Source organism: Antechinus flavipes, chromosome 2 (assembly GCF_016432865.1).
Source record: "Antechinus flavipes isolate AdamAnt ecotype Samford, QLD, Australia chromosome 2, AdamAnt_v2, whole genome shotgun sequence".
Lineage (NCBI taxonomy): Eukaryota > Metazoa > Chordata > Mammalia > Dasyuromorphia > Dasyuridae > Antechinus > Antechinus flavipes.
In genome coordinates, this window is record NC_067399.1 from 451,662,262 (window position 1) to 451,679,689 (window position 17,428).

The window sequence follows — 17,428 nt, forward strand, 5'->3', positions numbered from 1 at the left end:
CAACAGAACCCAGGTATCAGTTCTAGGTGACAGCCATCAGCTGGACAGGGAATATCACTAAGGGTACCCAGTTCTTTTTAGGTCAGGGAGCCCCAACCAAGAAAGCCCAATCCATTAGTCGATTTTAAATTTTAACTCAAATGACTTCTAAACCATTTGTTGCTGCTGTACCCACCCTACCTCAGAGACATAATAGACATTCACAGTTAGAAAGGACCTGAGAGATCATTTCCCCACTTCCTTATGACTAGTTCAGAGTTACACAGTTAATTCTGAACTAAGTAGAACCAAAATTTCCAACTCCAAGTCCAATGCTTTTATCTCTACAGCTTCAGCCCCTTCAGATGTCTGGGATTCCTTGAGGAGGACCTTGCTCTTGGCCCTGGGATGGGCTGCATACTCACTCTTGTAATGAGCCACTAGATCCTGCAAAGTGCTGAAAGTGTTCCTTGGGGAGATATAGAAACCGCCATTGTCCAAAGTCCGGATCTTATAATGTTTCACTGCATCCTGGTGCTGGGGATCATAGTCTCGTATCGATAAGGAATAGCTGCCTAAGTGGGCAGGAAAGGAAAGATCTCTTGTCATGGGATTTAAGAACCTCATCATCCTTCTTTAACCCCTTCTTCCTTCTTTAAACTTCTTTGTGGGCAAGGGCTCCTAGTACCACTCCCATCAATTCCTCAGATTTTCCTTAGGGCACATATCCTTGGAGAACTGCTTTAGCTAGTGGGTTACAGCTGAATGAAGGAACTGATAATGCCAATTTAATAATTTCCCAGTTTGTCATAAATAAGATTGTTAATTTAAGCTTCCCAGTGTCCTTTTACCCCACAACTTGCCATCCAGGCAGGCTCTTTTGGGAGCAGTGGCTTAGAAGTGCCTTGGTACAATCCAAATAAATTGAAGAAGACAGAATCTTATACCTCAAATCATTATTTGCTCACAAATTATGTGATGCTTAGAAACAATAACTCTTCAAATACTTTACTAACATATAATTCTTGAAAATCATGATGGCCACGCTGGTCAAGACAAGTTAAATCAATGGTACCATGGACTCCCATTTTCTTAACTCTTTCACAATCATTTTCTACTCTCATCTGAAACACACACCATGATCCCTGACTCTTCCCCAATGCTCTCTCACTCTATTCTCTGGCTGGCTTCTAGTTCCCATCCTTATCCCTGACTATGCAACTTCTACCCTTCTCTAGATAGTTCCCCTCAAAACTCAGCCACTCTTAGGGCAGGGGGTAATTTTGGTGCAACAGGCAGCAACAGAAACCTTTCCTTCTTAACTCTAACATCAGTCAACTAGATGAAAAACAAATTGGATGTTGACTGTGGAATGTTACATATGGTATCGGACAAGGTTACAGTCTCAGTGATTTTTGATTCACTGTTTTTGTTACACAGAAGGGTTGTGTGGAGACCATGTGGTCAAATTGAGTCTTGTTTTTAAATCTTTTACATTCAGCCTATGAACCTGCTAAGTGAAGACTGTTCCTCTCCTGCCTTCTACTACAGCATCATCTCCAACCTGTCATTTGTCCAGCCATAATCTTATAATCACATATACCTCTATACAAATACATAATATCTACAAATAAAACAACATAAATAAATATCTACAAATAAAAGAAATAAAGTCTATCCAAATAAAGCCATTCTGATTTCTATAGCACTTTTATGTTCATGAACTACTTTTCTCATAACAGTTTTGTGAGGTAAGAAACAAACATTATTATTCTCATTTTGCAGATTAAAAAATAGTCCTAGAGATGGGACTTTCCCAGAATCATATGGTTGATTAAGTGGGATATCTAAAATTTGAATCCTGATTTTTCTGGGTCCAATTTCACTTCATCATACAGTATGCACACATAAACAAAAGCACATATATGCATGTATATGAAAGCATAGATACACAGAACATTCCAGACACATTCATATGCTCACTCATGCAGCCATTCTTTTTTTATTTTTTAATCTCTACCATGGTTAACACTCTTCCAACCTGATCAAATACATTGAGGAAACTGGGCATCCTAGGTCATAACAACTTGATTGGTTCATAGGGGTATAGACATAGAGATCAATTAATCCAACCCCCTGTTTTATAGATGAAGAAACTAAGACTCAGAGTAGGATAATAGCTTGCTTAAAGCCATTCCAGCAGCAGTTAGACAGAAACTCAAGTCCTAACTTTAATCCAGAGCTTTTTCTGTTTTATCATTTAGTTCAAACCTCACAGTGTTGCATAACAAATGAATTCAATTCATCACTATTTACAGAAGGCTCCTCCTTTTTTTCTTTCTTTCCTTCTTTCCTTCCTTTCTTCCTTCCTTCCTTCCTTCCTTCCTTCCTTCCTTCCTTCCTTCCTTCCTTCCTTCCTTCCTTCCTTCCTTCCTTCCTTCCTTCCTCTCTCTCTTTTTTTTTTTTAATAAAGCATTTAGGATTAAGTTTCTTGCCCAGGGTCAAATAGCTACAAAGTATTTAGTCATATACGAACTCAGTTCCTCCTAACTCCAGGGCAGGTGCTCTATCCACTGCTCTATCAAGTTGCTGCCTGCCTTTATTTTCAACCACATCTTTTACATTTTCTCCTCATCCCCCTCTCTCACCTCAGAGGACTTTTCTTAAAATTTTACTAGGAAAATGAAGGCTATCAAATGTAAGCCCCCTCACCATCTCTATTTCACACTTCCCAACTTCTCTACACTTTTACCTACCTTCTTTTCCTTCATAATCTCTGAGGAGGGGCTGCTAGGTGGCTCCTTGCATAGAGCACTGGGCCTGGAGTTATCTTCCTAAATTCAAATCTAGCCTCAGGCACTTACTATCTGTGTGATCTTGGGTAGGGCACTTAGCCCTATTTGCTTTTATTTTCTTATCTGTAAAATGAGCCAAATGGAGTTATAACTCAACAAGAAAATCTTTGAGGAAAAAGTAGTTCTTCTTGTCACTCAACTCAGCCTCTCTATTTTCTACCCTTGATCCCCTCTCTTCTCATCTCTTCTAGAAACATGCTCCATTGCTAAGTCCCTTCCCCTCTCTTACCTTTAATCTGTCACTTTCTCCAGGCTCGTTTTCTGCTGCTATGGATGTTCTTTGTGTTCTGCACTTAGAAAGCCTTTCCTTGACTCTGTCACCCCTTAAGTTAGTATCCTTAAGATCTCCTCTGTTTCACTACCAAAGTTCTGGCCATCTCTCTAGCTATCTTTACTTCTTTACCACCTACACACTCTTCCCTCTTTTAGAAAGTCTCTTCAGTTCCTACTTCTTTGCTGAAACAAATCTCTCCCAGATTACTAATGATTTTTTTCCTTCTAAATCCCAATGCCTTTTCTCAGTCCTTGGTCTCCTTGACTTCTCTGAAGCTTTTTGGCACTATTGAACACCATTTTCTCCCAGATATTATTTCAGTCCATAGTTTAAATGATTTTTGAAATTTCTTGGTTTTCCTCATAGCTGTCTGATTGCTCCTTTTCCCTCTCCTTTCCTGGTTTAGCAATCTTCTCTTAATCCCTAAATATGATTGTTTTTATAAGGCTCTGTCTTGGGCACTCTTTTGATTCTATATTGCCTCTCTTGGTGATCTTACTATTCCCAAGAATTCAGTGATCACCCCTTTGTTGATGAGTCTCAGCTCTATTTATCTATAGATATACATCACCAGATATTTGCTGAGTATTTCCACCCAGATATCCCTTTGGTATATCAAAATCTATATGTGTCAGTTTACCTGATCATTTCTCCCTTATATCTGACCTTCACCTAAACTTCCTTTTTGTTATTTCTGCTGAGAGCATTAAAATTCTTCCAGTCACATACCTTCATAATATCAGAGTCATCCTTCCCTCTTCCCCGTCTCATATTCTGTTGTTAATTCTTGTTATTTCTACAACTACATCTTATGTATATCCCTTTCTTTCTACTCAAAATCTAGCTGGAGGAATAATCTATACCTACAGAAAAAGTTATACATTGGGGTCTAGACAGTGCAAATCTATGAATGTGAGAGATGGAATGTCTTCTATGAAGAACAATAAGAAAGTCAATTTGAGTGGTAGAAAGAATAGAGGGGAATAATCTAGAAAGTAATTCTAATTTGGTAGTTGGGAGTCAGGCTGTGAAGGATTTTAAGTGCCAAATAAAGGAGTTTATAAATTTGATTCTGAATGTAATAGAGAGCCATTGCAGTTTGCTGAATAGAGGAATGACATGAGCAGACTTATTCTTTATGAAAATCATTTTGGCAGCTGTGGGAAGTATGATTTAGAGAGTCAGGGAGAACAACTGAAAGACTGTTGCTGTAGTCCAGGTGAAAGATGGTGACAGTCTGAAATAGGGTGGCAACTGTGTGAAAGGGAAGACAAAGATAATTTGAATGATGTGGTAGAAATAAAAACAATAGATTAGACAACTAATTAGATATGTATGGTAAATTAGAGTGAGGAAATAAAGATGGTGATAAGGTTGGGGACTTCAGTGACTGGAATAATCCTCCACAGAAATAGGGAAGTTTAAAAAAGGAATAGATTTAGGTAAGATAACTAGTTTATTTTTAAACTAGTTGAATTTGAGATATCTTCAGAACATTGAATTCTAAATGCTCAACAAACAATTGATAATGCTGGACTAAAACTCAAGAGAGAGTCTAGGGCTGAATAGATAATCTGGAAGTCATCTGCTTAGGGATGATAATTAAATTTATGTGACCTGATGCATTCAGTGAGAGAATATAGAGTATGTAACAAGGTCTGGGGTAGAGTCTTGAGGATATCCAAAGTTAGGGGATATGATTTTAACATATTTAACATGTATTGGTCTACCTGCCATGTGGGGGAGAGAGTAGGGGGAAGGAGGGGAAAAATTGGAACAAAAGGTTTTGCAACTGTCAATGCTGAAAAATTACCCATGCATATATCTTGTAAATAAAAAGCTACAAAAAACAAAACAAAACAAAAGGGATATGGTATGGATGATGATCCAGCCAGCAAAGGAGACTAAGAAGAAATAATCACACAGGAAAATCAAGAATAGTTTTAAGAAAACCCAGAGGAAGGAGCTTTCAGGAGGAGATTATAATAAAGAGTGTCAAAATATGGAAAAGAAATCAAGTAAGATAAGGAACAAGAAAAGGCCATCAGATTTACCAATTAAAATCGGTGACTTTCAAGAGACTTTCAGCTGAGTTATAAAGTATGAAACCAGATTGAAGAGGTTTGAGAAGTGACAGGAGAGAAGTGGAGGCAATGAGGATAGATAGATTTTTCTAGGCTGAGAAAGGAAGGAGAACAATGGTCAGAGAGCAGGAGAGGACCAGTACTAGGTTTTTTAAAAGTGGTAAAGATGGATATATTTGCAAAAAGGCAGTAGAAAGGGAGAGATTAAAAACTAGAAAGGTCCATTTGATAATTACGTGGGCACTCTATTGAAGAAGAGAGGATGAGATTCAGAATACAAACACCGAGGGACTGGTTTTGGAAAAGGGATGAATGCCACCTTTTTATTGAAGTAAAGGAGGAGAGAAATTGTGTGTGGGGTGTAGATCATGTTAAGGGGTTGTGATATGAAGAGGGGAAAGAAGGATCTTAAGGCAAATGAATTTTATTTTCTTGAATAGTCAAGATCTTCAGCTGCAAAGCAGGGATATGGTGTGAGAAATTTAGAGATTTGCAATAGCTATTGTGGGGCAGAAAATCAATTAGGAAGGAGTAAAAGGATTATTTTGCAATGAGGGATTGGTAGAGATTAGATAGCAAATTATACTGGACTCTTCAAAGTTGTGTGATTTCCTCCAATTCCATTCAACAATATGTAAGTAGCAACCTAGGAGAAAGCCAGGGCTGCAGTTAACATTGTCTATGTTGTTCTCCAAAGTCAAGGTTGCATCTTCCACCTCTGCACATTGACACAGGCTGTCCAATGAATTTCCACTTTGTCTGTGTCTCTCATAATCCCATATTCCTTTAAAGTATACTTTAGGAATTTCCTCTTCCAGGTAACTTTCTCTTATTTCCTCACTTTTCTGTGCTCTCTCCCTATTCAAATTACCTCATGCTTACTTCTGTGTATACATGAATGTCTCAAGCAGATGTAAACTCAATAAGGCAAGGACAATTTTGTTTTTGTATCTCAGTGTCTAGCACAATATATGGCATATAATGTGTGCTTGTAATTCCAATAGATTTGTGATGGAAAGAGCCATCTGCACTCAGAGAGGAGACTGTGGGGACTAAATATGGGTCACAAAATAGTATTTTCATCTTTTTTGTTGTTCTTTGTTTGTTTTTTTCCTTTTTGTTTTGATTTTTCTTATGCAGCATGATAAATATGGAAATATGTATAGAATTGTGCATGTTTAATTTATATAAGATTATATGTTGTCTAGGGGAAGGAGATGAGGGGAAGGGAGGGAGAAAAATTTGGAACAGAAGATTTTGCAATGGTGAATGTTGAAAACTATCTTTGCACATATTTTGAAAAGAAAAAGCTGTTATTTAAAAAAGGGGGAAAGGCTGTTATTTTAAAAATATATGCTTAATATTTGTTGAAATTTGAATAGTAGAAATATTCCTGACACAGAGAAGAAAACCTATATTCAAATTCTAGTAGGCCTTTCCTATAAATCGTTTCACTTTTGAATTTCAGTTTTTTCATTTTTAAAAGGGATAATAGCATTTATATGCTCTCTCAGGACTTTTGTGAAAAAAGCAGTTTGTAAACTTGAAAGCTCTAAAGAAATAGAAACTGCTATTATTATTCCTCACTTAGGTACTTGACCACGGAAAGGGTTATGTCCAAATGGTAGGGCTGGGCTGTTAGGGGGATCCCTCCTCAGTTGATTTCCAGGAATAATAAGACCATAAAATATTAGAACTTCAAAGAGCCTTAGAAATAATCTAGTCGAACTCTCTCATTTTATATATGTAGAAGCTGAAGACCCAAGAAAGAAAGAGGGTTATCCCAAAATCACACAGGTTAGAATCTGAACCCCCAAGCTCATGACTAAATCCAAAACTCTTTTCACTGTGGCAGCTAAGGACTGGCTGCCACCCACATTCTAACCTTTGGTGGTTTCACTGTCCCGAATCATGAAGGAGCCCAGTACATTCCCAGGTGCCAGCAGGTGACGCTCTGCACCCTTCCGACTGATGTCTTTGAAGAACCATCTGTGAAAGGAGAAAAGCAAAGTATGTGAAAGGTGTGGGGGCTGAGAGCCAAGAGAGCCCACAGTGCATCCCTAATTCTTGGGGCATGCTGGGGGTCACAGTAAAAAATCATAGTAATTCTGAGTGACAAAGTAGACTCTGAGCAAGATAACTGGTCTAGGATTCAAAGAAGATAGTCCCACAGGTAAGGAATCATTGAATTAGATCCTTTCTATTCTTCAGGGCTCAGCTCACATGTCACCCACTCGGATCTCACAGACTTCTGGGTTTTCCATATTCTGATGTGTCTTGTATTCCTTTGAGTCCACATCTTATCTGCCTACTAGACCATTATCATCCTCAGTGAGGACTGGCATGAAATATTATTTTGTATTTCCCCGAGAGCTGAGCACAGAGCTCTCCAATTAGTAGCTTCTTAGTAACTGTTGGCTGAATGGAGTTAGAATCCATGATCAAGGATAAAGGGGTGCCTGAGATGAGAAAATGGGATGTTTTCACCTCCAGAAAACAAGAGATAATGGAAAGATTTCACAGAGCACCATGCCTTAGAGTACATCACAAGGAATTTAGTTTAGCCTGAAAGCAGAACTTACTATTTGGGAAGATGAGCTTCACAGAAAGGCTGTGACCCTTTTTGTCTGGGAAGACATTTTAGAAGATGGTAGATCTTCATCTGTCTGAGATGGTCTAAAGCATCCCTGATGGGTATAGATCACAGCGACCCTCTCAGCCACGTGAATCTCTAGACTTCTTTCCCCAACGATCGGCAGCAGATATATACTTACTCCTCTGTCTCCAGTGAGTTGATCTGGGCTACATAATTACTTGGAATATAGCCTTCCTTCCGGGTTGCAAGGGATCGGGCTTTCCACCACTCTCCAGATCTGCAGGAGGAAAAAGGAGGGTCATCCCATCAATTAGAGTGCTTCAAACCAATCCTTAGCTCTTTTTTTTTCCCTCCCGAGGGAATTAGAGAACTCCAGACTTGACCTGAGGGTCAAAGAGTGTCAGAGTTGGGCATCCAACATTGAAGGAGGTTGGGCTTATTATTTCTTAATTATTTCTAAGGTCTCTTCCAGCTCTAACATGAATGAGTCACATTTTCACATGAATAAGGAGTTACATTCTCCTTTGAAGTTCTCTTATGAAGTTTTCTTGAATTGCAGGTGACTCTGGACTCCATATTAGGTCTAGCTGGTGTAGATAGCTGAGAAGATTTCTAGTAAAGGTGATAGCCTGAATGACTCCTCTGAGGACCAACCAAAGTGGTGATGGACAGGCTCAACACCAAGAGGATGGATCTCAGGAGATGAATTTTGTGACCAAAATAACTGGGGGTGTGTTGGCTAAGATTCCTCGGGAGGCAAGTCTCATTCAGGGAGACAGACACCAGTCTAGGACCTACTTTTCTTTTCTTTTTTTTTTTTAAACTTTGTAAAGAAAACTTTATTATTTATTTATTTATTTAAATTATTTTATTTTATTTTATTTTATAGTAACTTTTTATTGACAGAACCCATGCCAGGGTAATTTTTTTTTTACAACATTATCCCTTGTACTCGCTTCTGTTCCAATTTTTCCCCTCCCTCCCTCCACCCCCTCCCCTAGATGGCAAGCAGTCCTATATATGTTAAATATGTTGCGGTATATCCTAGATACAATATATGAGTGCAGAACCAAACAGTTCTCTTGCTGCACAGGGAGAATTGGATTCAGAAGGTAAAAATAACCTGGGAAGAAAAACAAAAATGCAAATAGTTTACATTCATTTCCAGTGCTCTTTCTTTGGGTGTAGCTGCTTCTGTCCACCATTTATCAATTGAAACGGAGTTGTAGGACCTACTTTTCTAAGACTGCCATCTGATCACCCTTCCGGAAGCTGAGATCCTCATTGTGGATGGCCTCGTAGTCATACAGGGCCACGACTGTGATGTCCATGTTTTCTGAACCTGCTGGAAAATTGATTCACATGGATCATTAGGAATTATCAAGTGAGGGCTAGGTCTATCTTCCCTTCTCCCCGTGAACTTCTCCAATATTTCCCTTCCCTATGTGTTTCCTTTCTCTTTACAAAAGAACTATAAATTTGCTATAAATTTAATAAAGATTTCAACAAATATGAAAAGAAAACACAAATTAAGTAGAATAAGAAAGCAACCTAGTATAGTAGAAAGAATATTACACTGTGAGTTTGCAGTCCTGAATTCTATTATTAGCTTATTAGCTGTGTGACTTTGGACAAGTAGTTTCTACCCTACCCTATCTTCAATTTCCTCTTCTGTAAAATGGGGATAAGAATACTTATACTTTCTGCTTTATGGGACAGTTGTGAGAAAAGCAAATTCCTACCAGAATATGAGCAGCTATTATTATCACTATCCTAAGACCTGTCAATAAGATCATCACTTGAGAGAGCTGTGTATAAGGTATATTGTGAAGAACAAAGTAATAATAGGAATGTGATGCTATTTTTCCCCACAATCATCTTTTATACTTTACAAGACTACATATAATATCTATTATACAAAATTAGAGGAAGATCTAATTTGTTCAGTATCCCCATCTGAGCTTTTGTAAGTCTATAGAAAGGTTTGGTGTTATTGTTTAAGACTTTAAAATGTTTTCTGTCAAGTGGTGAAGGGTTTAGTATCATGGTGTCATATAAAGAGCACTGGGTGAGAAATGAGGAGACTTCAGTTCTAGAACTGGTTCTATCACCAATTTGATGTGTGACTTTGGATCCTCTCCTTAGGCCTTAGTTTCCTCCCTCTGGAAAAAGAGCAGATTGGTTTAGATCATTTTGGAAGGAGGAGATGGGGGAAAGAAGGAAGGAGAGAAGAGAGAAGCAAAGAAGGGAGAGGAAGAGGGAAAAGGGAAGAAGGGAGGGAGAAAGGAGAAGGGAAAGGACTCAGAAAAACAAGGAAATCTTGGTTTCCAAAGCAAGATACTTCCTGTCTTGGAGCTTCCTTCTCTGTGTAACTCCCAGTTCCCTATCCCATTCCACCTCATCACACCCCTGTGTGACTCTGGGATCACTTACCATGAGAGGAGATGACCTGGCTGACACCAGAACCATGGTCTGTCTGTAGAAAATGAAGAAGAACAGGATCAGGATCAAAAAAAGAATGAGTCTTGGACTTGATGGGGACCTCAAAGTTGAACCTCTTTATTTTGTAAAGGAGGACCCTGAAACCCAAATGGGAAACAAGACTTTTCCAAGGCTAAATTCAATGGCAGAGATAGAACTAGAAGCCAGATGTCCAGACTCCCAGCCCAAAGCTCTTTGCACAGTTCTAGCCTGCCACCTGAAATCCTCAGCAGGTCTTGAGAACCAGCAGAAAATATGCCAGTTCCTGGAGGAATGGGAGGAAAGGGGGGGGGGGGGAGGAAGAAGGGGAATACAGGAAGAGTAGGGCAGCCCTGGATTTGGAGCCAGAGGATTTAGATTTCCAATCTGTCTCCTGTGAATTTTGGCAAGTCTTAGTTTCCTGCTCTATAAAATGAGAGGTGAACTAGATAATCTTTGAGGTTCTTCCTAGCTCCAAATCTTGTGATTCAATTATTATGGAGGATGGGGTACCCAGTATAGGGAGAAATTATATGCTGTAGCAAAAGATAACCAAGAGTCTGCGACCTTGCACAGTAGGTGATAAATAAGGAAGGGTTTCCAACTTTGTGTGGGATTCATCAGTGCCTTAACAGGCTAATACAAGAGGATACTGGGGATTTGGGGACAAAGAATCAGTCACCTTCTAGAGACTTCACAGCAGATCTATCCAAGTGACTTGGAGACCAACACATGGATTAAGGACTTTCTGGACTTGTCCCCCACAAACAAGGTAGGGAAATGATAGAAAAGAAAGGACTGCTTGTAGCACAAGTCTAAGTCCTAACATAATAGGGAACTCACTCCTCCCACTAAATCCGAAAGTCTTGCTCACCTTTTTTCCAGGGGATGTTGGATCTGGCACATATACAGGACCCTGGATGTTTGTTTCAGATTCTTTTTTGAAAAGCTTCCCTCCATTCTGGGTAAACTTGGATTTCACACACCCCATCCTGGGATAGAAAAGAAGAAATGTAGCTCTGAGACCATAGCATCTCCATAGACCCTATCAACCCATTAATAAAGATATCCTTTTCTGAGTATCCAGCATAAAAGACTGTAAAAGTCAATGTTTTTCTAAAATAATTGCCATAATTAATCACATAAACAAAAATCCCAATACCATATAATTATGTTAATGGATACAGAAAAACATTTCGTCAAGATATAACATTCACTTATTTAAAACAAAAAACCAAAAGCACAGACCTAGATGAGTCCTTCTTTAATGTAATAAAAAATACAGATCTAGAACTAAGAGCTAGCATTATTACTAAGATAGAAGCATTGAAAGCTTTTCAAATAAGCAAAAGGGTAAAAGATGGATTCCTTCTATTCCTACTATTATTTGGCATAATACTAGAAATACTAATGATAACAATAAAAGAAGAAAAAGAGATGAAATATAAAGACATCAGCAAAGAGAAGGCAAAATTATTCTTTTTTGCAGGCAAAATAATCACTTATGTAGGAAGCCTCAAAGAATTAACAAAGAATGAACCACAATGAGTAATAGTCTTAACAAAATAACAGGATCCAAAATAATCCACAAAAATCCCCAGAATTTTTATATAGCATAACAAAAACACATTACATTACATCCCTAAACAGTGAGAAAAGAAATGCCATTCAAAATATCTAGAAAATACAGAAAATATTTGGGTGTTTACCTAATAAGACACACAAAGGATTTATAGAAAAATATTACTAAACACTCTTTACAGATGTAGCCAGAGGGGTATATAGTCTCTCTCAGAAGGAGTCCTGCCCTACTATTTCTTGGGCGTCAGATACTCTGATTAATATTACCCCCACCTACTGGAAATTCCATTCTTCAATTCATCATATTATTAATGAATTCCTTAGACCTCTTAGGATAGTGAATCCAAGACAGTTTAATTAGTGGTAATATAAAAAATAATAGGCATAGTAGCAGAAACTCTGTGTCTTCTCTATAGAAATAAAGGAAGGCTTAAATAATTTATTATTCATGGTTGGATCACACTAATATAATTATATGATTTTACCACCTAATTTAATTTATAGATTTTAAAAAATATTAAACCAACCAAACTGCTGGGGATTTCTTTTTCATTAATTTAAATGATAGCAAAATAAATTAAAAGAACAAAATATGCAAAAAAAGGGAAGAAGAATGAAGAAGAAAAGGACTAAAGAGGATCTAGATTACAAGGACAAAAACTATATGATAAAACAGTAATAATCAAAACTATTTGTATTATTTTAATAAATTGAAAAGTAGATCAGTGGAACACTGAGAAAATAAAGAGTCAAAAAGCAAACACAATACCCCAGAATTCTGTAATCTCAAGAGCCTAAATTGCAGGGGAATAAATCCCCTAATAAACAAGAAATATTGGGAAAAAATGGAAATTATAGAAGTAGCTGCTGGTGCAGTGGATAGATTGCTGGGCCTGTCAGGAGTCAAGGAGTCCTGAGTTCAAATTTGACCTCAGACACTTAATAGGTGTATCCCCCTGGGCAAGTCACCTTACTACTGTCAGTTTCCTTAATTATAAAATGGAAATACCTACTCATGGGGTTGTGTGATGATCAGATGAGATACTTGTAAAAATCACTTAGCACACTCCCTGGAACATTATATATTCTTTTACTATTAGTAGTAATAAAAGAGGCACTATTTGTTTTTTTTTTTTGTTTTGTTTTGTTTTGTTTTTTAAAATATTTTATTTTATTTTATTTAATAATAACTTTATATTGACAGAATCCATGACAGGGTAATTTTTTTTAACATTATCCCTATCCCTTGCACTCGCTTCTGTTCCGATTTTTCCCCTCCCTCCCTCCACCCCCTCCCCCAGATGTCAAGCAATTCTATATATGTTAGATATGTTGCAGTATATCCTAGATACAATATATGTTTGCAGAACCGAACAGTTCTCTTGTTGCACAGGGAGAATTGGATTCAGAAGGTAAAAATAACCCGGGAAGAAAAACAAAGATGCAGATAGTTCACATTCGTTTCCCAGTGTTCTTTCTTTAAGTGTAGCTGCTTCTGTCCATCATTTATCAATTGAAACTCAGTTAGGTCTCTTTGTCAAAGAAATCCACTTCCATCAGAATACATCCTCATACAGTATCATTGTCGAAGTGTATAATGATCTGGTTCTGCTCATTTCACTTAGCATCATTTCATTTAAGTCTCGCCAAGCCTCTCTGTATTCATCCTGCTGGTCATTTCTTACAGAACAATAATATTCCATAACATTCATATGCCACAATTTACCCAACCTTTCTCCAATTGATGGGCATCCATTCATTTTCCAGTTTCTAGCCACTACAAATAGGGCTGCCACAAACATTTTGGCACTTACAGGTCCCTTTCCCTTCTTTAGTATCTCTTTGGGATATAAGCCCAATAGAAACACTGCTGGATCAAAGGGTATGCGCAGTTTGATAACTTTTTGGGCATAATTCCAGATTGCTTTCCAGAATGGTTGGATTCGTTCACAACTCCACCAACAATGCACCAGTGTCCCAGTTTTCCCGCATCCCCTCCAACATTCATCATTATTTTTTCCTGTCATCTTAGCCAATCTGACAGGTGTGTAGTGGTATCTCAGAGTTGTCTTAATTTGCATTTCTCTGATCAATAATGATTTGGAACACTTTCATATGAGTGGTGATAGTTTCAATTTCATCATCTGTTCATATCCTTTGACCATTTATCAATTGGAGAATGGCTTGCTTTCTTATAGAGTCAGTTCTCTATATATCTTGGAAATGAGGCCTTTATCAGAACCTTTAACTGTAAAGATGTTTTCCCAGTTTGTTGCTTCCCTTCTAATCTTGTTTGCATTTGTTCTGTTTGTACAAAGGCTTTTTAATTTGATATAATCAAAATTTTCTATTTTGTGATCAGTAATGGTCTCTAGTTCATCTTTGGTCACAAATTTCTTTCTCCTCCACAAGTCTGAGAGATAAACTATCCTATGTTCCTCTAATTTATTTATAATCTTGTTCTTTATGCCTAAATCATGGACCCATTTTGATCTTATCTTGGTATATGGTGTTAAGTGTGGGTCCATGAAGAGGCACTATTTGTATATAGCACTTCATGACTATAAATAATTTTTACATTCACCCTTGCTGAGGTAGAACAACCAAGGCAGCTGAGAGTGAACGACTAAGGCTTCTCTGTCCAAATGAGTGCCAGGATGACATAGTGGATGGATGCTGAAACTGGCATCTGGAAGGCTTGAGTTTGAGGCTCACTTCTGATATTATCTGTGTGACAAGTCATTTAATCTCTCTGAGCCTCTCTTACCTATCTATAGGAATAGCCTATATCTCTATATATTCTATATATAGAATATATATATATCCCTATCTATAAAATAGGGAATATAGTTCCTTTCCTCAAGTATCTTACAAGGATGGAAAGAGATATCAATTAGCTCTCCCTCAAATACCCAGGAAGAAGGAAAAGACTGGGTTAGGGGAGAGAGATCCTCTTCTTAATGGTAAGAGGAAAGTTTCTGCTGTGCCCAAAGGGCTATTAAACTGTGCATATCCTTTGATCCATCAGTGTTTCTCCTGGGCTTGTGGATCCCAAAGAGATCTTAAAGGAAAGGGACCCACATGTGCAAAAATATTTGTGGCAGCCCTGTTTGTAGTGGCAAGAAACTGGAAAATGAATGGATGCCCATCAATCGGAGAATGGCTGAATAAATAATAGTATATGAATGCTATGGAATACTATTGTTCTGTAAGAAATGACCAGCAGGATGAATACAGAGAAGCCTGGAGAGACTTACATGAACTGATGCTGAGTGAAATGAGCAGGACCAGGAGATCATTGTACACGGCAACAAGAAGACTATATGGTGATCAATTCTGATGGATGTGGCTCTCTTCAACAATGAGATGATTCAGACCAATTCCAATAAACTTGTGATAAAGAGAGCCATCTGCACCCAGAGAGAGAACAGTGGGAACCGAGTATGGACCACAACATAGCATTTTCACTCATTTTGTTGTTGTTTGCCTGTATTTTGTTTTCTTTCTCATTTCCCCCTTTTTGATCTGATTTTTCTTGTGCAGCATGATAAATGTGGAAATATGTATAGAAGAATTGTGTGCATTTAATATATTAGATTATTTGCTGTCTAAGGGAAAGATGAGAGAAAGAAGGGGAGAAAAAATTTTGGACACTAAGCTTCAGTGACTGTTGAAAACTATCCATGCATATATGTTGAAAATAGAAAGCTTAAAAAAAAAGAAGAAAGTTTCTGAGGCTTTGGTCTGAAGGTCAGGAAGGGCCTGCTGTTTGAGATTTGGGGCCTAGAGATGAGACCTCATGTCTGAGTCAAGAAAACAAATACAATTTTTGGTTTCATGAAGAAGAGATATGGCATCTAAAATGAAAAAGTCCACAAACTTTGCTCTGATTTGATTATATCATAATATCTTGTCTATTCATTCCCCATCTCCATTCCCATTTCCATATTAGTCCAGACCCCCATCACCTCTTGCCTGGCCACTGAAATAGTTCCTTATCAGGTCTCTTTGCCTCCAATCTCTTGTCCTACAATCCATAGTACCTGAGTCAGATTCTTAACATAAACCTGTGATTATGTCCTATACTTCATCCTCTCAGACAATGAATGAGTATTTATTAAGCACTTTACTATGTACCAGCCATAATGAAAAGTGTTGGGAATACAAATACAAGCAACAAGAAAAACAAGGAGCTACTGTTCTAATGAAGGAAGAGAACATCTAAAAATGGAACTGAAAAGTAAGGGGTAAAGGAAAAGAAAGTTTATAGTCAATAAATGTTTATTAAACATCTACCTTCAATGTTTCAGGCACTGTGTCAAGTGCTGGGCATACAAAGAAGGGCAAAAGATTTTGTTTTCTTCCTTTTTGATCTGATTTTTCTTGTACATAATTGTGGCTATTTGTGGATATATGTATAGAATTGTGGATAATTGTGGAAATGTATATATGTAGAAGAATTACACATATTTCACATATATTGGATTACTTGCCTGTGTAAGGGAGGGGATGGGGAAAGGGAGGGAGAAAAAATTTGCAACATAAGGTTTTGCAAGGGTGAATGTTGAAAACTATCTATGCATATGTTTTGAAAATAAAAACCTTGGGGCAGCTAGGTGGCACAGTGGATAGAGCAAGAGCCCTGAAGTCAGGAGGACTGAGTTCAAATCTGGTTTCAGACATTTAACGCTTCCTAGCTGTGTGACCCTGGGCAAGTCCCTTAACCCCAACTGCCTCAGCAAAAAAAAAAAAAAAAAAAAAAAAAAAAAAAGAAAGAAAGAAAATAAAAACCTTAAAAAAAAAAAACCACAAAGGGCAAAAGGCAATCCCTGACCTCAAGAAGGTTACAGTTTAATGGGAGATGTTTGTACATAAAAAGAAGCTAAAAGGGAAGGAGGAGGGGAGAGGAGAAAAAAGGAGAGGAAAAGGATACCCTACAAAGGAGTAGGATGAATTCTGGTAGTCAGGTGAGAAATGAATGTTCCTTATCTGGAATTCATCATTTTCTCCAGAAACTATTTTCCTATATGATCACATCAGTCCTGAAACACAGCATCTCAGGACCCCTTGCCTTCTGATTAGAGGGAGATATCCAGCCTAAATCCAGAGAACTGGAGATGACTGATCTGACCCCTTCTCCAGGAAGGATTCTAGGAAGAACTCACTAAAAAGAAAAGGGTCATGTTGGAGCAAAAGGAGAAGTTGAATCATGGTGTCTAAGTCCCTCGTTCCAAAAAACCTTCAGTAGCTCCATAGTGTTGTTCTTTTTTTTTTTTTTTTAATAACTTTTTATTGATAGAACGCATGCCAGGGTAATTTTTTACAGCATTATCCCTTGCACTCACTTCTGTTCTGATTTTTTCCCTCCCTCCTTCCACCCCCTCCCCCATATGGCAAGCAGTCCTTTATATGTTAAATAGGTTACAGTATATCCTAGATACAATATACATGTGCAGAACCGAACAGTTCTCTTGTTGCACTGGGAGAACTGGATTTAGAAGGTAAAAATAACCCTGGAAGAAAAACAAAAATGCAAATAGTTTATATTCATTTTCCAATATTCTTTCTTTGGGTGTAGCTGCTTCTGTCCATCCTTGAT

The 17,428-nt window shown here is 37.8% G+C and overlaps 1 protein-coding gene across 2 annotated transcripts in view; it reads right to left on the minus strand.

Annotated features, from left to right (window-relative positions):
• Positions 1-17,428, minus strand: part of HCK (HCK proto-oncogene, Src family tyrosine kinase) — a 40,839-nt gene that overhangs the window by 16,803 nt on the left and 6,608 nt on the right. The window contains exons 2-7 of one of the 2 annotated variants that reach the window (XM_051979392.1): positions 11,123-11,240; positions 10,222-10,264; positions 9,025-9,130; positions 7,967-8,065; positions 7,078-7,181; positions 405-554 (exon numbers count right to left, since the gene is read on the minus strand). In XM_051979392.1, the coding sequence (XP_051835352.1) occupies positions 405-554; positions 7,078-7,181; positions 7,967-8,065; positions 9,025-9,130; positions 10,222-10,264; positions 11,123-11,240 (620 nt within the window). Of the gene's footprint in view, positions 1-404; positions 555-7,077; positions 7,182-7,966; positions 8,066-9,024; positions 9,134-10,221; positions 10,265-11,122; positions 11,241-17,428 lie in introns of both variants that reach the window. The other variant, XM_051979391.1, reaches the window with a different exon arrangement.